This window comes from Orcinus orca, chromosome 14, assembly GCF_937001465.1.
Source record: "Orcinus orca chromosome 14, mOrcOrc1.1, whole genome shotgun sequence".
In the NCBI taxonomy this organism is placed as follows: Eukaryota; Metazoa; Chordata; class Mammalia; order Artiodactyla; family Delphinidae; genus Orcinus; species Orcinus orca.
In genome coordinates this window covers 59,186,259-59,211,916 of record NC_064572.1, presented here as the reverse complement: position 1 = coordinate 59,211,916, position 25,658 = coordinate 59,186,259, and the positions used below count along the sequence as shown (strand labels likewise).

Here is a 25,658-nt window from a genome sequence, read left to right as displayed (position 1 = left end):
ATTGTCCACATCAGTTTATATAGAGAAATACTTTGTTCTATTTTTGTTGTTGTTATTTCTGAGATATACATTTTAAAGTAATAACTAGAATTATGACTTATAACATTATACCAGAACATATAAGATTTTTAGAGATTTCATGTAATGTCTGAAACATTTATATTAACATATTTCCATACAAATAACCCAAAGAAAGTTTAGTATTAGTTGGTTTTTTTTGTTTGTTTGTTTTCTTATACTGCAGGTTCTTACTAGTCATCAATCTTATACACATCAGTGTATACATGTCAATCCCAATCGCCCAATTCAGCACACCACCGTCCCCACCCCACTGCAATTTTCCCCCTTGGTGTCCATATGTCTGTTCTCCACATCTGTGTCTCAACTTCTGCCCTGTAAACCAGTTCATCTGTACCATTTTTCTAGGTTCCACATACATGTGTTAATATACGATATTTGTTTTTCTCTTTCTGACTTACCTCACTCTGTATGACAGTCTTTAGATCCATCCACTTCTCAACAAATGACTCAATTTCGTTCCTTTTTATGGTTGAGTAATATTCTATTGTATATATGTACCACATCTTCTTTATCCATTTGTCTGTCTATGAGCATTTAGGTTGCTTCCATGACCTGGCTATTGTAAATAGTGCTGCAGTGAACATTGGGGTGCATGTGTCTTTTTGAATTATGGTTTTCTCTGGGTATATGCCCAGTAGTGGGATTGCTGGATTATATGGTAATTCTATTTTTAGTTTTTTAAGGAACCTCCATACTGTTCTCCATAGTATCTGTATCAATTTACATTCCCACCAAAAGTGAAAGAGGGTTCCCTTTTCTGCACACCCTCTCTAGCATTTGTTGTTTGTAGATTTTCTGATGATGCTTATTCTAACTGGTGTGAGGTGATACCTCATTGTGGTTTTGATTTGCATTTCTCTAATAATTAGTGACGTTGAGCAGCTTTTCATGTGCTTCTTGGCCATCTGTATGTCTTCTTTGGAGAAATGTCTATTTAGGTCTTCTGCCCATTTCTGGGTTGGCTTGTTTGTTTCTTTAATATTGAGCTTCATGAGCTGTTTATATATTTTGGAGATTAATCCTTTGTCCGTTGATTCGTTTGCAAATATTTTCTCCCATTCTGAGGGTTGTCTTTTCGTCTTGTTTATGGTTTCCTTTGCTGTGCAAAAGCTTTTAAGTTTAATTAGGTCCCATTTGTTTATTTTTGTTTTTATTTCCATTACTCTAGGAGGTGGATCAAAAAAGATCTTGCAGTGATTTATGTCAAAGAGTGTTCTTCCTATGTTTTCCTCTAAGAGTTTTACAGTGTCTGGTCTTACATTTCGGTCTCAAATCCATTTTGAGTTTATTTTTGTGTATGGTGTTAGGGAGTGTTCTAATTTCATTCTTTTACATGTAGCTGTCCAGTTTTCCCAGCACCACTTATTGAAGAGACTGTCTTTTCTCCATTGTATATCTTTGCCTCCTTTGTCATAGATTAGTTGACCATAGGTGCGTGGGTTTATCTCTGGGCTTTCTATCTTGTTCCATTGATCTATGTTTCTGTTTTTGTGCCAGTACCATATTGTCTTGATTACTGTAGCTTTGTAGTATAGTCTGAAGTCATACTACAAAGCTGGAGTCTGATTCCTCCAGCTCCTTTTTTTCCTTCAAGACTGCTTTGGCTATTTGGGGTCTTTTGTGTCTCCATACAAATTTTAAGATGACTTGTTCTAGTTACGTAAAAAATGCCATTGGTAATTTGATAGGGATTGCATTGAATCTGTGGATTGCTTTGGGTAGTATAGTCATTTTCACAATATTGATTCTTCCAATCCAAGAACATGGTATATCTCTCCATCTGCTGGTATCATCTTTAATTTCTTTCAACTTTGTTCTTTTAAATGCATTTATGATAGTAAAACAAAGTCCTTTATTGATGAATATTTAAGTTGATTATGAATCTTTTGCTCTTATCAAAAATAGTAAAATAATTTGTGCCTAGCTCATTTCACATGTATGTAACTCTACCTGTAGGATAAATTCCTAGAAGTGGAATTTCTGAGTTAAAATATTTTTGCATTTGTAATTTTGATACAAATTGCCAATTTGCCCTTCATAGAATTTTATTTAATCAGACACTACCATAAGTCATGTAAGATAAAGCCTACCCCCTTACCAACACTGTCATCAAACTTCAACATGAGGTTAAACATCTTTCCTTTAGAGACATTTGTATTTCTTTTTCTGGGAACTGCCTGTTTATATCTTTCCCTCTTTGTATGTTAAGAAAATTAGCCCTTGCCTACAGATCAGTTGCAAATACTTGACCCATGTGATTGTCTTTTAACTTTGATTATGGTGATTTTTGCCATGCGGAAAAAAGTTTTAATTTATATAGTTAAATTTTATAGCTTCTGGATTTCTTATATGTTTTGAGATGGGGATCAGTTTTTTTTCCCCCAGGTGGCTACCCACTGACCCAACTCAATTTATTGAATAATCCATGTTTTCCTCCACTGACTTGAGGTGCTACCTTTATCACATATTCAATTCCATATATATTTAGGTTTATTTTTGGAATTTCTATTGTTTCATTGAATTATCTGTCAAGTCATTTGTTGGTACCATAGTGTTTTATTTATTGCATGTTCATAATGTATTTTAATATGTTAGAGTGCTTATCTCCTTTCATTATCCCTTTCTCAGAAATTTCCTAGTTATTCTTACTTGTTCAGTTCATTTAAAAAAATAAGCCTGTGAGATTGTAAAATTTATAGATTAACTTAAGGAGAATTGACATCTTTATCATGTCGATTTTCCTTACCCCAGTGTATGGTATGTCTTGTTCAAGTATTCTTATGTGTCACTCACAAGTATTTTAAAGTTTTCTTCATGTAGATCTTGCACATTTCTTATATTTATTGCTAGGCATTTTACCTTCTTTTGGTGGGCATTGTAATTGAGTATATCTTTCAGTAAATCTCACTGGTGGTTGTTTGTATACATAAAAGCTATTTTAATTATGTACCCAGACAATGTATTGAATTCACTTATTCTCTGTATTAGTTTTTCAATTGATTATCTTGGAGTTTCCAGGTGTTCAATCATGTCTGCAAATATTGCTAATTTTACCTCCTCCTTTCCAATTTTTAAACTGTATTTTCTTTTGTCTGGCTGCATTGCATGCATGTATGTATTAGTTTCTTTGTTTTTCTCTTTAATAATCCATTAATTTCTGCATTTCTTTCCTTCTGTTTTTGTTTGGTTTACTTGTTATTTCTCATACTTTTTCAGTTGGATGTTAATTTTCTTCTGAGCACTGTTTTAGGTTTATTCTGGAGTTCCTGGTGTGTAGAATTTTCACAATAGTGATTTTGTACATACTCTTGAAATTTTGGTTTGGATTTCTTATTTAATCCAAGAATTGTTTGAGATTTTTTGGGAGGTCCTATTATATATTTTTTGTTCATTGCACTTTCATGAGAGTATGTTTTCTACATTAACTTTACTTTTTGAAATTGATTGTTTTCTATATGGGTTAATACATAGCCAAGTTTTGTGAAACTTCACATTAGAGCTTAATATTATGAAAGAAAACTTAGGTATAGTTAATTATTAGTACACTATTTACTCGTACACAAGGGAAACCAGTAATGGATTAATTTCATCTAGCAAAAGCAAAAATGGGAATTTGTGTAGTTTGGAAACCATGGATTTTGTTTTTTGGGGGTGAGCTGCAGATTAGCTGGCAGCCAGCAGAGACCCGTTAAAGTCTCTGCTGGCTGGGACCTAAATTCTGATTTTAGACACCTTGATGAGTCAAAAAAAAAAGCAGTGTCAGTTGTCTAAGCCTCTTTGGAAGACTGAGAGTTTTGCTGTTGGCATAGGTGACAGGCTCTGTCAGTGTCCTTTGTTATCCTATCTGTCTTAGTTATGCCAGGTCTATACCATTTCCCTTCTCAGAATTTCTCAATATATGTCAATTAAGTATACCACAATATGTTAAGATTTTCTATATCTTATTTTTTAAATTACTGACCTCTCATGGACCAAGAGAGATGAATTATAGTTTCCTAATACCTATGTTTTTCTTTTATTTTTCCTTATATCCTCTGTAGATTTTATGTAATATTGTTGCAAGGTTATTTGATCCACAGATATTCATAACTGTTCATTTTTATTGTGAATTGTAACCTTTAGCATTACAGAGTACCCCCCCCCCTTTCCTGGTCTGGTTTAATTTGGGACTGAATCCAGCCATATCTATTACTAAGATGTTGCTACTTGTTTGTTTCTAGTATCTCTTTACTCATCCTTCTATCTTCAACCCTTCTGAATCATTTCATTTTTGTTGTAGGTCTTTTATGTAGAACAGATTTGAGTTTTGCTTTGTGATTCAGTCTGAAATTCTTTTTCTCTAAATAGTTGAATTTAGCTCATTTACATTTGTTAATTGGATATATATGGTCTTAGTTGTGTCATATTGTTATAGTTTCTGTATTTATACCTTTTAAAGTATTTTACTATATAAACTCCTTGCTTTGTTTTCTGTGTGTAGGTTTCTGTGAGGTTTATATTTTCGTTCCCATAGTTATTTACGTTTGTAATACCCCGGTTATACAATACCCTCAATGATCTATTTATTTAGCCAGACTTTCAGTATCTGTAATTCTCTTTCCTAAATGATGATAGATTGGTAAGCTAGACTTCATTAAAATTAAAAACTTTTGCTCTGCAAAAGACAGTGTCATGGGATTAAGAAGACAAGCCACAGACTGGGAGAAAATATTTGCAAAATACATCTAATAAAGGACTATTCTCCAAAATATACAACAACCTGATTAAAAAATGGGCTAAAGACCTTAACAGATACTTCACCAAAGAAGAATATACAAATGTCAAATAAGCATATGAAAAGATATTCCACATCATTTGTCATCAGGGAAATGCAAATTAAAGCCCACCTGTTAGAATGACCAAAATTTGGAACATTGACACCACCAAATGCTGGCAAGGTTGTGGAGCAAGAGAGCTCATTCATTGCTGGTGGGAATGCAAAATGCTACAGCCACTTTGGAATACAGTTTGGTAGTTTCTTACAAACTAAACATACTCTTACCCTACGATCCAGCAGTTTCACTCTTTGGAGCTGAAAACTTATATCTACAGTAAAACCTGCACATGGATGTTTATAGCAGCTTTATTCATAATTTCTGAAACTTGGAAGCAACCAGGATGTCCTTTGGTAGGTGAGTGGATAAATAACTTTGATCCACCCAGACAGCGGAATATTATTCAGCACTAAAACGAGCTACCAAGCCATGGGAAGACATGAAGGAAACTTAAATACGTATTACTAAGTGAAAGAAGCCAATCTGAAAAGGCTACATACTGTAATGATCCCAACTGTGTGACATTCTGGAAAATGCAAAAGTCCCGAGACAATAAAAAGATCAGTGGTTGCCAGTGGGTAGGGGGTGGGGAATGGCATGAGGAAGAACGAATAGGTGGAGCACAGACTTTTAGTAGTGAAAATACACGATGGATAGATGCCGTTATACATTTATAATTGTATGCCATTGCACCTTTATACATTTATAATGGTGGTAATAGAATGTGCACCAAGAGTGAACCTTAATGTAGACTATGGACTTTGGGTGATTGTGTCTCAGTGTAGGCTCATCAGCTGTAACAAGTGTCCCACTCTGGTGGGGGATGTTGGTAATGGGGGAGGCTGTGCATGTGTGGGGCAGGGAGAAATCTCTGCATCTTCCTTTCAGTTTTGCTGTGAAGCCAAAACTGCTCTTAAAAAAAAATGTCATAGAAAATTTTAATTTAAAAAAAAGTGGCAGTGGGTTAGGGATGAGAGGCATCTTCATAGGGAGCAGGAGCCTGGTCTGGATGTTTTCAACTGACTGTACTTATTAATTTAAAAAGAATTTTTTTTTTAATCTTAGATTTTAAAATGAAAGTTGAGTGATCCCTTAACCAAGATAATTTTAAACTGAGTTCCAGACTATAACCATTCTAATACTTCAAGAGAGCTTGTCATATCAAGCTAAATGTAAGCTGCTTGAGGCTAGAGAGGTGGTAAGTCTATCACTATGTGCTTGAGAAGGCCAGTTATTGATGAATATAAACTTATCACACGGGGCTCAGAATTACTTCAGTGTACAGCTACCTCCCCTGGTCTGGAATGCTTGTTGCTCTTTTTCTTAAATTCAGCCTTAAAGAACAGTGGGTATTAACTGACTCTCTTGAGGTGCGAGTAAGCGACAGTACACAGAACTAATTAAAAAAATACTTCTGAGGGATATAAATTCCTAACCCACATGTACAAACCTGTTAAAAAATTTTACTCTTCAAAACAAATTTTATCTGCTAAATTTTAAGTTGAATTAAGTAGCAAATGGTGCTTAAATGAAGACTATTACTGTTGACCCTCTCACACCTTTGACACCTTTGACCAGTTTCTGCATCCCTACTTTTGAAATCAGACTTCAGATTTTCTGCAGCTTGCATTGTTTCCTAATTTATACGCTGCAATTCTAACATTACTAACAACTGATTTTATGTTCAAATGTCCAAAAAGGTGGTGTCAAATATACTTTTGTTGGCTTTGGTGCTCAGTATGGAATACATAATGAATGGACAAATGTTCCCCACTACTATGGTTATATTCTCCATCTGGATAGCCTTTTCTTAGTAAGTATAATTCCAAGTCTGACTTACATGATATGGTTTAATGAAGCTGCAGATATCCATATTTATATTTAAAACAAAACACCAAAACCATTTTACCAAAAACTAGTTTTATTTTAAAATTAAGTGCATAGCACTCATCTAATTCCATTGGTGTGGACTTCAGCACCATACCGCTATTTGCAATTAATGTCATAACAGATACATTTTGGTTTGCAGTCTGTACTTCAGTGTTTATTTAGTGGACTTTGGTAAAGCCCTTTATGCATATCATTAATTTCTTCACAGTACACATTTAATGATGGTCCGGTAATCTCAAAAAACAAAAAAACCTACTTTAAAGACTAATCAATAAATTAAACAAAACAAAACCCACACCACTCCCCCACCCACACCCCCTGAAGCTAGCAGTTGTGAGTTGTATTTATATTGAAACCTAATGTTTTAAAAATAGTTCTGGTTCTCCAACCACCCCATCCCACCCCACCCTGGGTATGCAGCGACAGGAACCAATTATTTATTTTACTCTACACCGCCCCCCCCCCAAATTAATCCAGTGTTCTTTAGCTTTTTTAAATATAAACTGGGAAAGTGTTATTATAGGATTTTTAAAAAGGCATATTCTATAACAAGAATGACATTTAAACCAGTCAGTAAAAGCATTTGACAAGACATTAAATTACCATAGGCACCAGTTGTTGTTTCAAGTTGGGATCTCTATCCCAGTATCTTACATTCATAGTATTATTGAGGTAGTTAAAATACTGAAAATTGGTCCAGGTTGCTAGGTTCTGAATGTGAATGATATATTCTCTTTTGAACCCACCTTCCCCCAAATAATTCAAGTTCTGTTGAGGTAAGAACTACCAAAATCCAATTAGCAGCCTTCTGTAAAGAGAAAGTGGTGATACTTTCAGAAAACAATTTTCATGCTTGAAAACTGCCATGAGTGAGTGTTCTTACCTGAGTGGTTTTTCATTTTATCTACCAGACTAATAACTCCACATCATGCCCTATGTACTTATGTACTCTAAAAGTTACCTTTCTTTAAAGGAAAGGATATTCTCTAAGAATTCATGCTGACAGAAGCCACCCACCCACATTCATCTACTGGAGCCATCTGGATCGATCCGCTGCTGTGCTGAGTCCCTTCCCTTCCTAACAAAAGCCATTGGCTTGATTACTGAGACTCCTGCTGCATACCCACAACATCTTTATAATAAGTTTGTCTTCAATGCATATTGTGGCAGTTACATACCTGCCATGCAGTTTCCCTTCTATTCAAGTGCTACCTTTAAAAAAACACAAACAAAAAGACACAACTTACTAATTTTTAAATCAGAAAGCTTCCCTCCACCAAATATCTCTTCTCCCACAGTTAAGAGCACAATGTATACAGTTTCAGTTATTACAATGATTTTTTTCTTTTTACTTTTTCAGTTTATTCCCTCCAAACTCTTTACCCCCAAATTGCCCTTGCTGTAATGACTTATTGCTGTTTTCACTCATCACCAGTATAGTGACATGTCCCAGGGCAGTCCTGGGGCCAATCTAATGAAAGTCACCTTTGCCTGCTTACTCTTGACTAGCTGGATTCAAAGGTTGCTTATAAAACCTGTCTTCCATGTAACAAAGTGCTGCTCTAGCACAACCTGAGAACTACCCTGGCCATGTTCCACTTCAAAATAAACCTATGGGACTTTATTCTAGTACTGACATTTTACAGTTTTGCCTTCCCTTGAAAAAACTTTTTTAGAATAATATCAAATCTGAGTATAAATCATTGATTGCACTGAGAAATGCAAAACTCATATATGTATTATGAATGATAGGAACCACCACTTCATTCATTCTAGGATACAATTATGTTCTCGTTTGAAAACACATTCTAGCAGGAGTATACTAACCTATGTTATTAAGGTAGTTCATACTATAACATTCCCAAAGCATGTTGCATTACAGTTAAGAGTTTCCAAGTAGTTCAAATTCCCTGAGTTAAATGTGTTTAATTCTAAATATTTGAGGCTGATCTTTAGGGGAAAAAACAACAAAAATTTATGACCATGATTTTAAGATAAGAGAGCTATTCCACCCTTAATTTTAGTACATAAATCCAGATACCTATACTACCTGTGATAAGGAAGTTATATAGAATATCTAAAAAAAATTTTTTTAACTGCACAGACTGGTATATCATAGCAATTCATGAGTTTAAACTTAGTCAGAAATTCATTTGTAGATCAAAAATATAACTCAAAACTGCAGAATAAAAAAAAGGACCTCTTCAAAAATTAATACTGTAACTTTCCTTCATAAGAAGACTGGCAAGTCCACAGATAAACATTAGTTTCTGACATATAAGCCAACTTTAGGCCCAGAGGCCACCACAGGTCAAATCACAAAACGGCAAATTGAAGTCTGTCCAGGTTTTCTCTTGTGTTGAATGTTTTTGAAATATTTGGACCATCAGTTGGGGCTTTAAAATTTGTGTCATATAAGGATGTATTTTAACAGCATTTGACATACACACTGTTAAAGTGTTTGCAGTGTTAGCTTAGTCCTCCCAGATATTCATGGTGCATTGGAAGGGATATTCAGTCTTCCTGGTGCTGGTGTCGGAAGAGTTCTGATGCCATTTGGATCCCTTTCCTTTTGAAGAGAAGTTTACAAAAAGCTTGCCCCAGAGCTTTGAGTCACAAACAGTCTGGGTTACCAGTCTTACCTTCTCATAAAATCACCTTTCAAAGCATGGAGTAATGCAAGGGTAATGTTCATTTATCTGGTAACTCCGGTTATAAGAAACATTAAGACAGGGCTTAACTTCTACTGGTATTGCCAGTGACATCCCAACACCAGTCTGCACGTGCCCAAGGCCCTGAACACTAGTTTGGAAGCCAGCAGGACATGTCGGTAGTGTGTAAGATGAGGTGTGTGTGGTAGATACAATCTGCTGACAGCTTGGTTGTTCCGATACAGGATGGCGATACTGCAGCGAGGTCTGATGCGTCTGATGGAGATACTGAGGCTGCTGAAAGTGAACTGCCCGAGAGGGCTGGGAGGCTGTCTGGAACACACTTAGTTGTGCTGGCTGAGGTCCTGCCTGTCCTCTCTGTTTGTTTGCTTCTTTCACATCATTGTCATGAGCGCTGCAACATGGAGAGAAAGGAAACTGTTAATAATGTTAACTTGAGAAAAATTTGCAGGAAAGCCACGCACCACACCCAACTCCTTAACAGCTGACTCATTGGACTGCCCCACTGCCCAGGTAGCAGTCACTGCAACCATAATTTCAACAGAAAGATCTCACTCTTAGCTTTCTAAAAGCTCCTTTCCTTGGTAGAGCCCTTGGGAACTGGCTGCTGGTAGCTTTAAGGGCTATTTTCAGCTTAGGAGCTATGTCCACAATAAGTACTTAAATATGACTGCCACTTTGGTGACATCCTGATGGTCCCACAATTCAAAGATGTGGGAATGAGGCAAGATTTGCCTGGATGATCTCAGAATTGTGGGCTCACGCAAGAGCACCTCCTTTCCTTATTATGTACCCCGAATCATACTAGCAATGACAACCTCTACCTGGGTAACAGCCAAAAGGAATTCCCCTTCCACCAAGTACTGCTCATACAGGGGCTTGCTCATGGCAGCAGGCAGCTGTCAGAGCCAGTATCCTAAAAGCTCTGGGCCTTTGAGAACTTGTTCCCAGGGCCCCTTATACATGAAGAATGTTAATAAGAAATTACAAACACAAGAACAAAGAGGCTTACATCAATAGCCGTTCAATGCACTGAACTAAGAAATCCCAGGAGTAAGCAGTAAGACGATGCAGTCTTGTAGGCCACGTTGGAGAAAGACGAAGTATAATCCTTGAAGAAGCCACACATGCTGCAGCTACTAAAGAAGGTGCATAATTTAGAAAGGCATAATCTGTGGAGACACCAAAAATGAACCTAAGCAACAGAATGCGCAAGTCACAAGCTCACAAGTCACTTACTGGCATCTACAATGACTCACCTTGCAAAGATACTTCCAGGAAGTAATCTGCATACTTGGCCATGTAGAGTTTAGTTTTTTCCAAGCAAATCATTGGCCAGCCGTCATGAAGATCGGTTTCATGCACAGCTTCGGAGAGATAATACTCAATGAAATGGGCAGCTGTTGGAAGGCAGAGGTTCCACTGAAAGGTTTCTAATAATAATAGTTCCATATGTAGCAAATTTTGTTTTGTTAATACTAGATTCATATTAGTCATACAACCCAGGCTGTTGAGCTGCTCCAGCTTAGGCACACTATCTTCTTTTTCTTCAAATTTACCTTATAAGCAAAGGAAAATAAGAGTGAGAGAGAAAATGTTAGGCGAGTGATCAATATAAGTCTAGTCACTTAAATGGGATCTGCTGTCCTAGTGCAAAGATTTAGATCCAAAGATATTTTTTTCCCTACTTTGGGCAGATACAATTGTGCCAGAACTCTGTGGTTCTCATGTCTACATGTTTTCTCTCCTAGTGCCTCTGTTCCCCACCCTTCACCCTCCCCTAAAAAAAACCAAAAAAAAAAAAAAAAAACAGAATGTGTAAACATTTTGATATATGTCCTACTGTGTAATGAAAACAGTCCTATGTGCCAATGAAAAAATAACTCCATCATCTCACCAGCTGAATCTTTTCAGGAACTTTCTTTTGGGGGTCAGGCGGTAGTTGGTAAAAGAAAATTATGTTAGAACAGAAGAAAGTTTAAAGAATTTAATGTCATAGTTATCTAAAATCAAAAATAGCTAAGCTTCAAGTGTTTCATCTCAGCATATTTTCAGCATAATCTCAATTCCAGAGAGATACAAATAGATTAGAGGAAAAAAACTGGGTGAATATCTAACATAAGCATTCTCATTATACAAAAAATCCTATTCCTCCTCTTCTAAATTCAAAACAAAAACCTAGCCAAGCCTGTTATTAAGAAAAGGGAGGATATTTTATACCACTTTTATATCCCCTTACTCAAAGCAGAATAGGAGTAAAGCTGCTCTGATGGCTGAATGTCATTATTTGAAGGCATTAACTTCTTTTCAGGAAATACTCATCCATATGCACAGCTGAGGAATAAAATGCCCTCTCCAGCCCCTGAATAATTTTTCTATGGATTATGTACCATCTCACACTTTAATTTCCAAGCAAGCATTTACTATATATAAATCATTCACTTTAGATGTTTCTAAAAGTTATAGCTGGAGAAAACTCAAGCTATCAAGTACTATTATGATTTTCTAAATGCAGCAACAGAACCAAAAGAGTTATCGTCAAATCTCTTTGGGTCTTTGTTCCATGATTATCCATAGAAGAAGGGAAATTAAAACTGAAGCTTTCTACCTCCTAGCATTATGTTCTATTTTACATTAAGGTATAAAATAGTCATATTATATTGCAATTATTATAGATTTCTCACAATAGCTTTTGCACTTGCTCATAATTAGTTAGAATATGTTATATATTACTATATAAATTTTTTGTTCTACTATTTTGATAACTATTTAAATATATTTGATTTCTTTAGAAATCTTACAATTTTATCCATTTAAAAACATTTTGGGGGGAAGACCACGAAGACTACCAAACCAGAAGAAACCAAATGAGTTTCCCTGTGAAGTTTCTCTTCCAGAAGGAATGGGTTTACACCACACATTGAAGTTCTGACAACAAATGGTAGTGGCCAGAATCACTCAGCCCAGATGTTCCACATAATGGAGTCAGTGAGGTTTGTTCAAGTCAGCCTGCCTTAGGGGCTGGGGAAAAAGTACTGCTAACTACCCTGGTCTTTGCTTAGGGAGGGTGAACGAGAGTAGAAAGTTTTGTCTCCCATGCCAAGAGACTCTAAGCTCATAACTTTAAGAAGAGTCTAGTCCCAGAGAAGTTTAAAATTTCGCTCCCACTCCAGAAAATTTGAACTTTGTTAGATTTAAACTACTCTTAACATCGCTGCAGGTAAGAGATGATCTAAAAAACTTACATAATTCAGACTTTTCAAGAATCTAGATAGTCCTTCCCAATTCAAATCACATAAAGATAAATTTCACAAGTTTTGCCAGAGGCATTTATTAGTACAGCTGAAAGCACTAACGTGATCTTAATGACAGTCATCCAGCATGATCACTGCATAAATATAGGAGATGAACCCACTGTTCTCAGTATAACCAAATGGAATTCTTCAGAAGGAGAATGACCTAGGAATTTAGTTCAGTCCCTCTGGATGAATCATTAAGACTTTCAAAGTACTCTATTTGTGTAGAAGCAGCAATACTGGCAGTATACTTCAAAGGAGTATTGTAAAAAATTAATGAGTTTTTTTATATCATGCTTGACGTTCCTTTGAAGAAATTAATATACCACAATCCACTGTTTAATTCAAGGATCAAGAATGTTTCATATTATCTCCTTGAAACTTTCAACATAGAAAACAGTTGTATATGACCAATTTCACAGCTCAAGAAACCAAGGTAGCAAGGTTGGCCAATTCATTTAAAGTCAATTAAGTTGAGTCAAACCCAAAATGGAAGACTTATTTATGTCTGAATTCCCAAATCTGTGCTTCTAGACCAAAGTACTACACCAGGTTAAATGAGGACAACAACTACCAGAATAGACAAACTTTTATATTATTAAGCATCCATGGGGTTTTTATATTTATAAAGTACTTGGCTATTACAAGCATGAAAGCCTTTGCATCTTGATTTGCAAAGATAAAAAATAACCTGCATGCTGCATAAATAACCATACTTGGGATTTTAATTAATGTTTAAGTTTTTTTGGAACCTTTTCATTATATATAGTAATACACTCAGATACATGGATATTAAAGGATTTCAAAAAGTGTGACAGCGTCAATGAGTACCTGCATTCATATCCAGTTTTTATTGTGCTGAACGCTATGTGTGTGACTATTTTAAATCTACTATCCGTTAATACCACATACAGATCACAAAGATCAGTTTCTTCAATTGAAAGGAAATACCAGAAGCCATGTGATTATATTGATAAAGGCCCCCAAACAGGAAATAAAGGCACAGGAAATTCTCATCTGCTTCCCAGAAAACAAAGAATTAGGGGCCACAGAAACAAAACATCAGGTTGTCTTTATAGGAAATGTTCAGATCAGCCATGGAAACCAGCACATTTTCAAAGCCAGGAGTGAATGGCAGATATGTGGTAGTAGGGCATGGATCAGATGTCACTGTAATCTCTGCCAACCCACATTCTAGTCTTTTATTACTAAGTAGGAAAAAAGTCATCCTTAATATTTACCAAGAACTCTCACAAATGTATAAGACTATCTATCTAATTAAAAAATGGGTTAGGAACCAGAAGAGAAAATTCATAGGAAAAAGAAAAAAGGTTCTAATCTCACTAAAAATTGATATATCAACAAAATCATCTGTGAAATACAGTTTTTCACCCATCAAATAGTAAAAAGCTTTGTCAACCCAGTATTGGTGAGCAAGGAGAAACAAGTTCTTGTCACAAATTTTTACTATTAAAAGCCTATAATCTCACTTTGGCTTCATCTTGACTCCAAAATCTTAGTTACACAATACCTTGAGCAAATTATCAAAAGCCTCATGTTTAAGACTGTTTCCATGCTCTCTACAAGTTCAATGCTGATCACAGAAGGCAAGGGAAGCCAGGGTATGCATGTCAAAGAGTTAGAGTTTGAGAATTTCCCAGGATAAATCAGTCTTTTCTGGAATGAGCCAAAACCTTTGGGGCTAGGGAGCCAGTGAAGATTATAGAACACTTATGGAGGAATTAATCATTACAATGCTAACTTTTATGTGTCAATTTCATACATGCTTTTAAACATATTACCCCACTTGATCCTCACAACAACTTTGTAAGGTGTCTATTTTTATTTTATAGAGAAGTAACTTGAGACTCAAGTTCAAGTTGTTGAAATTCATATTGCCGACGAGATTCGAACCTATATCCATATAGATTTCCTATAATCCCTGCTCTAAAACACTACACGCCTCTCCCCAATCTGTAGGCCCTTTCTTCCTACCTCTAATAGTATGTACACCCAGGCAGCAGGATATGCATTAGTACCTGAACTTACAAGCTGTGCTCCATTTTTAGCCAAACTCCCAAAAGCCTTCCAACCTATTTAATAACTGAAATACAGCCGTCACCCAGTCCTGTCAGCTGTAAGTTGTTTCTCACTTTTACACAACAGGCTGCCCATCCCAAAGCAGGGAGCAGCTGGGGGAGGGGGACATCCATTCTGTGAGGAGAGAAGCACTATTTGAATAAAGTTTATGATAACTAACTGGAGAGCTGACATCGGAATCCAAATATAAGACGACAGAGTGTAAGAAACACTAGAATGAACTCCACAAATTTAAAACAGACATTAGATACTGAAAACAGGCTACCAGTTTATAAGCATCCTAAGCACTTCTGTTGTAGTAAAGTTAGACTGGAGGGAGGAGAGATTGCAGTGGGCTACCAAGGGCCAGTCTCTCTGATTCCTGACCCTAGTGAAGAGCTGATAGCTTGAACTCGTTTGACCAGTGCCTACTTGGGAGGAGCTGAGACCCTGGGGGACACCTATCTCACACTTTCCCACTCTCCAGTGGAAGAGGAACAATGTAAAAGCAATTCTCTCTCAGGGAAAAAGGGGTGGGGTCAGTAGAACAAAGGGAGGCGGTATCTGACTCTTTTAGTAACAGGTGGTAAACAGTTCACATTTGAACACAGCAAATGCAAATCCTAGTTCCTGGAAAATGAGCCAAAAGAACTACATACTACTACACGGATTAAATCAAATAAACTTCAATAAAATAAATTGATCACGACGTTAAACTAACAGTAATAGATAATTTAAAAACAAGAACAACTGAAAACTCCATTCCAGCCAATCTAAGATGGTGCACAAATAAAGTATCCTTTCCCCAAACTGTGGAAATTGCAGAAACCTGACACCAATGCCAAGTACTGCATGGTGGCCAGAGTTGTCATTCAACTAGAGACCTCGGTGAACTTTGGTAGTGACATGTAGTTTATGAATATCTAGTTTATAATCCCCAAGTAACTTAGTAAGTTACTAGTAATTTTAGTCACAAATGTAAGTCAGTATACGAACTGACTATGCATCACTCATAATTTCAGTCCATAGACCAGGTAGGGCTTGGTAGTGGTAAAAGGACAGTGATAACCATAGCAGGCAATTTTTCATTAATGATCCCAAGTTTTTAAAATAACCTAACTTGCATGTTTAACTTCCAGTGTCTCTGATCCTATAATAAACTAACATTCTCAGGATAACAAGAAGCCATTCCATGTGGATACTCACACATTTGACATGTCAAGTATGGGTTTTTCCAATCCTATGCAAACTATTAAACCACAAAGGGCTTCATAGCTAGTGATGAAACATATACAGAATTGTACACATGATTGCTTATGAGGATGAAACCTTAATTAAAGGTTACTTATAAATGTACAAGCATTACCTCTGGCTTTCTGGATGGTGGGGAGAGGAGCAGGTGATGTGTCTGGATCTCAGAGGATAACAGATTAAGAGAGAAATATAGATATTCAGGAAATATACTATTCTGGTAAGAATTTGACTTAAGTTACATGGGGACAGGGTTGGAAAACAAGTCTAGAAAGGTGGCTGGGTCCAGATGAAAGGTTCTAAATGTTACAATAAGGAGTTTCCACCTCAACCCACAGGCAGTGGAAAGTCATCAGTGGGCTATGTTTATTTATATTCAGCCTGATCCACAAAGGAGTTGAAATAACTTACAAAAAGACCTGCTCAAGGAGATAAGAGGTTGAGGTCATCAGATGAAAGGAAAAATAAGGGCAGGAAAAGAAAATCTGAGGAGAGATTGGTTTCATAAATGATACCACACAGGCCTGCATTTGGTTTAGGTTTATTTGCAGTCAAAGTGCAAAGGTGTTTTAGAAAGAATTCTGGTGGCAGGGTAGAGGAGGAATGTTCCTTAGACAGCAATCACATTGGATCCTAAACCCTCAAGTGGAGGTTAGAGGTGAAGGCAGTCAGTGTTTCTACATGCTACTTTAAGTGGGACTTAAATTTCTATTGTAATGACATGAATAATATAAAAACTACATAATGGATTCAACTTCAATATCAAATACCATCTTTTCACATTACTAAAAGAAGAAAACTTTCAGTTTCAATGCCTTTACTCACCCTCTTTCTCTCAAGGTACTAACAAACAATGAAATGTGTTACAGGAAGATGTTAAGAGAAAGGCACCAAAAGGCTCATTATCAGATTCTCCCTTACAGCTTACTACGTAGTTTTGCCTACTGCAAAAGCAGATGTTTTCACATTTATAGCAGTTGCACATGAATCTTCAGTTCGTTAATCCAACTCATTACATACCCAGTAGAAGGTATTCTAACAACAGGAGAGTATGGTACCTTTTAGAGTTTCTCAATCTAAGCTCCACTGACATTTTGGGCTAGATAATTCTTTGTTGTGCGGGGCTGTCCTGTGAATTGCAGATGTTTACCTTCCGCCCAGGTTGTGACGACAGCCAGAACTGTCTCCACACATTGCCAAATACCTCCCATAAGGCACAACTGGTCTTGGTTGAGAACCACTGCTTTAAGACAATGGTTCTCAATTGGAAAAGTACATCAGAATCACCTTTGGAACTTTTAAAAAGTTAAAAAATATCCAGGCCCCATGATGTAGATTGAGTCAGTAGACCTGGAATGGCTTAGACATCTGTATCAGAATCTTTAGGATGTAGGACCAGGCACACATGCTTTTAAGACTCCAGAGCCACTTTTTAATATGTCTGGTTAAGAACTGCTATGCCAAAAAGCACTTTCAACATAAACTTTCCGATACTAGTATACTGGAATGAAAGGAATTTGGTGATATTTCACTGAGTTCTATATAAATTTATTTTATTATAAACAATGGAATTTTCCAGTCATGTATATCAGATTCATACTTACTTGCTAGAAGCAGACAGGAAAGTGCAACTAAATGCAGCTGCTGGATAGAGATGTCATACCGATCCATAAACAGGTCCAGCAAATAGACAGCAAGATGTCGGGCAGAAGGGCAGAGGGTGAAACGATTGCTCACAATGGCAATCAAGTCAGCAAAATACCTTCTAAGACTTAGTTGAGGGGACTGGCCTTTGTAGGAAGGTAACTTCAGCTCCTAAATCAAGAGGAACAACATTCAGTCTAACATAGCATATAGAAGAATTGTTCCCACAGTGCAAAGGTGACACTTTCCCCCCAATATATTACTGATACAAGTGCCTAAAACACACTTTTCTTGAGTAAAACACAAAAATGAAGAAGATGAGTGGCAGGATAATGAATGGCATTTAAAATTTAAAACCAAACTTTTCTCCTTATTCTTAACCATATCTGACATAACCAGTTGTAGGTGTTTCTTGCATTATGGAATAAATGTATTCTAACAAGATTTTTAATAAGGGAATCCTGTTTTCCCTACCAGGTGTTTTCAGGAAAACAGCATTACCAAAATACCAACCAAACCATACATACACACCCCCTACAAGAAGCTCAAAGCTTTTGGTTAGAAGGTAATAGATATGTTCCTCGTATGATGCATACTGTATTATACATGCAGGGATGTGGAAGGTACAGACTAGTATACATCCACTAGTATCTTCTAATCAGGCTTCTCATTTTTTAAAAATTAGAAAATTTCTATACTATTAAAGTATTTCTAGAACACAGAGAAAGATGGAAGGGTTCTAAATTCATTTTATGAGCTCAGCATAATGCCACACTAAACCCAAAAGGTATCACAATGGAAGGAAGTAACATGGATATGACCCTAAAAGCACAGGAAAAAAAAAAGACAAATTAAACTTCATCAAAATAAAAACTTTTGTGCATCAAAGGACACTATCAACAGAGTGAAAAGGCAACACACAGAATGGGAGAAACTATTTGTAAATCATATATCTGGTAAGGTGTTAATATCCAGATTAAATAAAGGACTCTTTTAAATCTACAACTCAACAAAAAAAACAACTCAATTAAAAAATGGGCAAAGGACTTGACTAAACATTTCTCCAAAGAAGACGTACAGATGGCCAATAAGCACATAAAAAGATGCTCAAAATCACTAATCATTAGGGAAATGCAAATAAAAACCATTATGAGATACCATTTCATACCAATTAGGATTGCTATTGTCAAAAAAACCCAAAAAACAAAATCTAGAAAACAGAAACTAACAAGTGTCAACAAGGATATAGAATAACTGGAACCCTTGTGTATTGGCAGGAATTATAAAATTGTGCAGCCACTGTGAACAACAGTATTGCAATTCCTCAAAAAAAATTAAATGTAGAATTACCATATGATCCAGCAATTCTACTTTTAGGTATATACACAAAAGAAGTTAAAGTTGGGACTCAAACAGATATTTATACATCCATGTTCATAGCAGCATTGTCCACAACAGCCAAAAAGTGGAAACAAACAACCCAAGTGTTCATCAACAAATGAATGGATAAACAAAATGCAATATATACATACAATGGAATATTATTCAGCCTTAAAAAGGAATGAAATTCCGATATATGCTACAACATGGATGATTAAGTCATCTAGAGATGATTTAAAGTATACAGGAGGATGTGTGTAGGATATACACAAATATTACTCCATTTTATATAAGGGACTTGAGCATCCTCAGATTTCAGTATCCGCAGGGATCCGGGAACCAATTCCCCATGGATACTGAGGGATAACTATATAGTTTTTCATTTACCAGATTATATTTTATTAACTTTTTGCTTATGCTATCAAGAGTGGATATAGGAACTCCCATATATTATTGGTGACACTGACAATTGATATAACCTTCTGAAGGAGAACTAGGTAATATAAATTTTTGAAAATGCAGACTGTAGATACCCCTTAAGCTAACAACACCAGGCCTAGGAGTTTATCCTACATATAAGGAGGTCCTTTGCAGCACTCTTTTTAATAGCAAAATGGTAGAATAAAAAGGTTAATGTCAAAAACCTGCATGGATCTCCAGAGAATTATTTTGAGTGGATAAAGCCAATCCCCAAAGATCACATAGTGCATAATTCCACTTATGTAACATTCTTGAAATGACAAAATTATAAAAATAAAGAACAGATCAGTGGTTGCCAGAGGTTAAGGGAGGATGAGGATGGGAGGAAAGAGGGTGTGCCTATAAAAGGGTAACATGGGAGATCCTTGTGGTGATAAATGTACAGAAAATGTTCTGTACCTTGACTGTATCAATATCAATACTATCCTGGCTGTGATAATTGCACCATAGTTTTGCAAGATGGTTACCATGGGGGTGGGGGGGGAGATGGGGAGGGAGGACTGGGTAAAGGGTATAGGGGGTCTCGAAATAAGCATAATTTTTTTTAAAAGCTTGATGTCTAGCAACAAGGAACTAATTAAATAAACTTAAGGGACATCGATTCAATGTGGACATTAAAATAAAGGGCAGTAGACCTATATGTGTTGATATGGAAAATTCTGACAAACTGAGTGAGGGTGGGGTGGGATGAAGGTACAGAACAGTGAATATGTATTACAACCTCTTGTATCAACAACAAAAAAATTATATTTGCAAATATACTAATTTATTGGGTATCTTTTCAGGAAAAAAACCAATAATGCTGGTAACCTTAGGGAATCAGGGAATAGTGAGGGTTGGGGAAAGCTCATTTTAAACCCAATACTGGGTCTTCCCTGGTGGTCCAGTGGTTAAGACTCTGCGCTCCCAATGCAGGGGGCCTGGGTTCGATCCCTGGTAGGGGAACTAAGATCCCACATACTGCAACTAAGCCTGCGTGCCGCAACTAGAGAAGCCCGTGCACCGCAACGAAGACCCAGCACAGCCAAAGTAAATAAACAAACAAATAAATAAAACACCAGATACTATCCCAAAATTTTTAAACCCATATGCATGTATCACTTAAAAATATATTAGTAGGAGTTACTTGGGAGATAGGCTAATGGGCTATTTTATGTTAATTTTTGTATAAGTGAAAAAAGAATCAACAAATGCTATTGAAGAAAAAGAAAACACATTGGCTTAGGCTTGCTCAACTCTTTGAAGAGAAAAAATACTAATTTCTCTAAATAAAGGGAACATGTGAATTTCTCATGTAGTCTCTAGGATTTTTCTCTTCTTTTTTACCATTTCTGTAGATTTTTACAATGGTGTAAATGAGTTACCATTTCAAATTTCAACTTTCTTAGCTGTCATCATGTGACATTTATTGAGCATCTCCCATGTAGCAGATACTGTGCTTAACCTCAGGGATAAAAGCTGGAATACAGTTTCAAGCCTCTCTCCAGCAGGTGAACCAAAATACAGAGATTATTAGAATATAATATAGTAATGACAGGGTATTATAGAACACTGAGGAGGGAGATCTAACCCAGCTCACGGGGTGGGATGTTAGGAAAAAACAAAACCAGGGCAGGCTTTCTGTAAAAGAGGCCTGAACAAGGTCTTAAAGATGCACTGGGAAACTTAGCTGGAAGACACTTGTGGACTTTATTTTTAACAATGTTAACTTTGCCAAATGAAGATAAAACAAAGGCAAGAATCCAAGGGCCGTCACTAGGAGACTGTTAACAATGTGTCCAATACATTCTCTTTATATTATTTTAAATGGTAAAGTACAAGGGCTTATCATATGGCTGTCAGATTTAGTTCCTTGTCCATGTAGTGCAGTTATATGCATGAGAAAATGACCTATGCTTTTCTCAGCTTATGAGTTTTTTCTAATGTCTATTCCTGATCCCCTAGAATTGAATGCTCTTGTTCCTGTCTGCTTCTCAGGATCCCACAGGACCAAAGCACAGAGAGACCTAAACATGTCATCTCCATCTCCAATCTCAGGTCCCCACTAGCTCACCACCCTAAATGCCATCCCCTTCCCAGAATGGGTTAACTGTCCAGTCAGGCTGGAAATAAAGGCATAGAAGGAATACTCACAACTCTGTGGGATATTTTCTTGATGCTTCTCACAAAATTAGCATTGTTCCCATCTGTCATAAGGCTCCTGAAAATACTTCCCCAAGCATCCTAAGACACTAGTATTCATAGCAAAACAATGAGAAGAAAGAGAAGACACAGGGTATAAGAGGACAGCTGCTTTGTTGGGGGTGGTGGGGGGGAGAAGTGATTGTATTTTACAAAAACAATACAGCTGGCATTTGGGGTTAAAGAGGATTTTCATTTGTTGTAATTTTTACTCTTCCCTAGTAGATGCAAGGCTGGTCACACCAATTATTCCTCCACAAACCTTGGGCCTAAACACAGATACCTTCCATTGTGCCTGAATGGCAACTGCCCAAAGGAAGACCTAAATTCAGATGCTCTAAATTGTATGAGATTAGACTCCATAAAGGTAGGGATCGTGTCTGTCTCATTCACTATTACCATTCCAACCCCTGGCATAGCACCTTGCACACTGTAGGCATGCAGATATGTTGAATAAGCATATGGCTACCCAACTAAATCACCTAATTAATAGCCTGGAATTAACATGTATTCTCTGTGAGAAAAGTTCATTTTAACTTTCCTTGACTTCAGTATACTGTAAACAGTGGTCTCTCCAATTCCACAGGTTCAAGTTTTACTGATTAACAAATTATAAAGTGTGGCCATTGTGTCAAATAGCAAGAATGTGGCTTACACAACGCTTAAAGATAAAATAAAGACAACCCACAGTAGCATGCCGCAGGTGGCCCAAGACAACTTTCAGTAGCATTCTTTCAGGCCCTGTGCTATCTCGTCCTCTGATAGTTTGTAAGTAAGTTTAGTACAGGTTGTGTCTTATTCCTTGGATCCTCCCCAGAGCTCAATACACAAAAACATTCAACAAATCTGCTGGAAAAAAAATCCATTTCCAACCTCAACTAACAAAATTAATTCAGGTAATCACTCAAGATTAAAATTACTCATAAAATGTAAGAATCGAAAACCATGGAAATCACCAAGAAAAATCTTTTAAGTTTCATGTCATTACAAAACATATGTATCATTAACATCAAATATTTTCACCACATACCAGAGGAATAAAGAGCTGACACTTAGAAAATCAGAGCATTTAAAACTGAAAGACTGAAAGACAACATCTGAAAAAAAAATAAAAAAGGTATTTGGACAATTTTCAAAGTGGAAAACCCGCAACTCTCTTCTTAACATTCCAGAGAACCATGCCATAGTTGAGACTTTTCTGTAGTACAAACAGCCTCTTAGGGGGCTGAGGTGTATTTAGTGTCTAAGAGACTGAATGTCAGAATTAATAAGCAGCATTTAGAACTCAAACTTTAGAAAAGGGTACAACTGTAACAATTTAAGCCAGAATTAGGTTTTCTAATCTACTTAACCTGGTTAAAAAAAATCAAGATACAAGTTCATTATCATCCCAGGATCTCTCAACTCCAACAGTGAGCAGCCTTTTTATTAAAGAGTCAGCTGTTTTGCTTCTTTCCAATTTTCTATACATAATGAGTGGCTCTCTCTATCCATAGTGAAATTAAGTTAAGTTAGAGTTAATTTTGGATCTGGTCTCTCTTCTGGTTATCAAAGATGCAGAGCTGACACATTTCGCTGAGATGTGACATACAGAATAAAATTGTTACTTAGGAGCAACAATAAACAAAATTTGCATTGTGCCAGAAAGGTGTACTTTTTCCCCAAAATCTTTTAAAATATACTAGGTCTACTCCTGGCCTTTGATATTAGCTGAAGGAGCAGCTAACTCCTACTTAAGGCTTTTTGAACACCCCCCAAGTCTTGGGGTTTCGGGGGTAGAGAATAACAAATAGTTATCACTTCCTTAGTGCTTACTATATGCCAAGCACTGTTCTGAGCACATCTACAGTATTACCTCATTTTAATCTTCACAGTCGTCCCATAAAGCACGTTCTATTATTCATCTGACAGATGAGGAAATTGAGAAGCAGAAAATTAAGTAACTTGTCCAAAGTCTCACAGCAAGTTAGTGGAAAGGCTGGGGAATTTACTGTTGTACAAATGTGACGTAACAGACAGCTGCATGCAACAGCAACTATAGAATAAAGGAGGGCTGCTCTGCCCAATTAAAAGCCAGCACACTTATCTTTTTAAATACAGTATCAAATCCATGTTCCATCTGGAAACAAGGACATCAGAATGTCCCTTCACACCTTCCCTCTCCCAACTACCACGCCCCACCCCCTCCTCATTCAAGTTTCAGGTTCTTCTGCTACAACCCAGGGAAGAAGCCAAGAAGTTAATTAACCTTGAGCAAATAGGCAAACTCACCTTTTCTGGTCTGGAAACTAGTGGCTAAAGACCCGGACAGGGCTTTCCAGGGAGCCGAGATTCATACTAACTGGCATAAGACACCGAATGGAAAGGTCGGGGCATCGCGGTTACCTTGTATCGAAGAGCTTGATGGATATCTGCAGCCAGCTGTCCCCGCCACCACTGACCCTCCAGCTCCATGGGACCGGGCGGCGCGCCTGGCCAGACGCGGCAACTTAAGTCTGTAAGACACACCCCAGACGCGGTCACTGCCAGCTCCCTCCACGCGCCCCTCCGCGCCCCCTCCCCGAGGCGTGTGACCTCAGGCCACCCTGGGCGACTGTTCATCTTCACCTGACTCGTCCTAAAATCAGCACCGATCCAAACCAATTCCCTGACGCCACACGTAAGGCCCGAGCCACCGGTCAGGAGAAGCCGGCTTGTTTGGATAACGGCCGGACCGGGCGCCGGGCAAACTGGGACCAACTTGGGCCCTAGTTCCCAAGGCGCGGACCCGGACGCGTGCTCGGGGAAGCCGGACTGGAGGCCCGGCTTCGGGCTCCCCGAGCCCCGGCTTTAATTCTCCAGCCGGCCCTGAGAAGAGGAGACTTGACACCAGTCACAGCCCCCCTGAGGTGAAAACCTCCCGCCGAGAAACCCGGAGACAAACGCCCGCGCGGCTCCGAGTGCCCGCCGCAGACAGTCGGGGGCGCCCTCCTCCCCGGGAACTTCCTCGAGGCCCGGCCGACCCCAGCGCGCACCCAGGCCGCCGCCTCCTCATCCAGAGGAGCGCACGGGATCGCGCGGCCCCAGAAAGGCGAACAAAAGGCCGGGCCGGGCGGGTCCGGTGCCCCGCCGCCAGCCCCGGCCTGCCGGTTCCCACGGCGGCCTCCCTTACCCGGAACCGCGGCCCTCACAGGCCCAGCCCCGCCAGCGTGCGGGGGACGCCGGCCCCGCTCATGCTGCGGACAGTCGGCCGCGAAGCGCCGGCCTCAGCTCGGGCCCAGCGCCGGGGCGCTCGCGCCGCCCATTGTTAAAGGACCGGCAGGCGGCTCCGCGTACAAAGCCAGCGCGGGGGCACATGCGGCCCCGCCGCTGCCAATCTCGTCTCGCGATACAGCCGGGTCATCCGGAGCCGTCCAATGGGCGGCCGGGCCGGGCCCAGGTGCAACGCCCGGCAGCGGCTTGGCGGCCCCAGCCGGACGCGGCAGCATAGCCGGTCTGCTCTCTGCTGCCTTGCGCTTCGCTTTGCCCGAGAGCCCCAACACCACCTACCGCAAAGCCGGCCTGAGGTGCGGGCAGAGGGCTGAAGAGAGCGCCGGAGAAATTAAAATGCTGATCATCCTTCCGCTGGCCAATCCGGTCATGCCCCTCACCTGCTGAGAACCTTCGATGGCTCCCGGATGCGGAGGAGGAAAGTTCTGATGCCTCAAATTGGCGTTTTATAAACGCTTCTCGGAGTGGATTGAGTCGGCCTCATCTCGCGTTACAACAGCCCCGCACATGCGAGGGATGGGATTATCAGTCCCTCCATTTGTGCTTTACCCGTTTCCGAAGCCCCTAAAGTTGCTTTCTTTGTGAAATTCTGTCTCAAGTTCCACCTCGAAACCTATTCCTTCTAGAAACCTAATTAATCT

The 25,658-nt window shown here is 38.4% G+C and overlaps 1 protein-coding gene and 2 long non-coding RNA genes across 5 annotated transcripts in view; 2 read left to right on the top strand and 1 right to left on the bottom strand.

The window, feature by feature from the left end:
* LOC125961003 (uncharacterized) overlaps nt 1-7,076 on the top strand; it is a 19,638-nt gene extending 12,562 nt beyond the window's left edge. The window contains exon 2 of the long non-coding RNA XR_007471292.1: nt 1,209-7,076. This is a non-coding gene — a long non-coding RNA (uncharacterized LOC125961003). The remainder of the gene's footprint in view (nt 1-1,208) is intronic.
* Nucleotides 1-13,565, top strand: part of LOC117200863 (uncharacterized) — a 31,898-nt gene extending 18,333 nt beyond the window's left edge. Inside the window, exon 3 of the long non-coding RNA XR_004482581.2 lies at nt 9,682-13,565. This is a non-coding gene — a long non-coding RNA (uncharacterized LOC117200863). The remainder of the gene's footprint in view (nt 1-9,681) is intronic.
* CCNJ (cyclin J) lies at nt 6,799-25,658 on the bottom strand. Of its 3 annotated transcripts, none has more exons than XM_012532547.3 (6): nt 24,920-25,658; nt 24,154-24,263; nt 17,688-17,898; nt 10,717-11,016; nt 10,470-10,596; nt 6,799-9,851 (listed from the first exon to the last, which is right to left on the bottom strand). In XM_012532547.3, the coding sequence occupies exons 2-6, from the start codon at nt 24,220-24,222 to the stop codon at nt 9,440-9,442; spliced, it is 1,119 nt and encodes a 372-aa protein (XP_012388001.1). In that variant the 5' UTR covers nt 24,223-24,263; nt 24,920-25,658; the 3' UTR covers nt 6,799-9,439. The 3 variants fall into 3 exon arrangements, with proteins under 3 accessions (XP_012388001.1, XP_004268430.1, XP_033281536.1); XM_004268382.3 differs by having other exon boundaries at nt 10,470-10,629; nt 24,920-25,656; XM_033425645.2 differs by lacking the exon at nt 24,920-25,658 and adding an exon at nt 24,376-24,507 and having other exon boundaries at nt 10,470-10,629.

Bases quoted from the DNA above. Each gene is read 5' to 3' on its own strand.
- CCNJ (XM_004268382.3), bottom strand. From the start codon at position 24,222: ATGGAGCTGGAGGGTCAGTGGTGGCGGGGACAGCTGGCTGCAGATATC. The intron at 11,017-17,687 runs GTAAGTATGAAT...TTTGCTTATAAG, and splicing joins TTCCTGTCTGCTTCTAGCAA to GTAAATTTGAAGAAAAAGAA. The intron at 10,630-10,716 runs GTGAGTCATTGT...GTGTCTCCACAG, and splicing joins CCTGGAAGTATCTTTGCAAG to ATTATGCCTTTCTAAATTAT.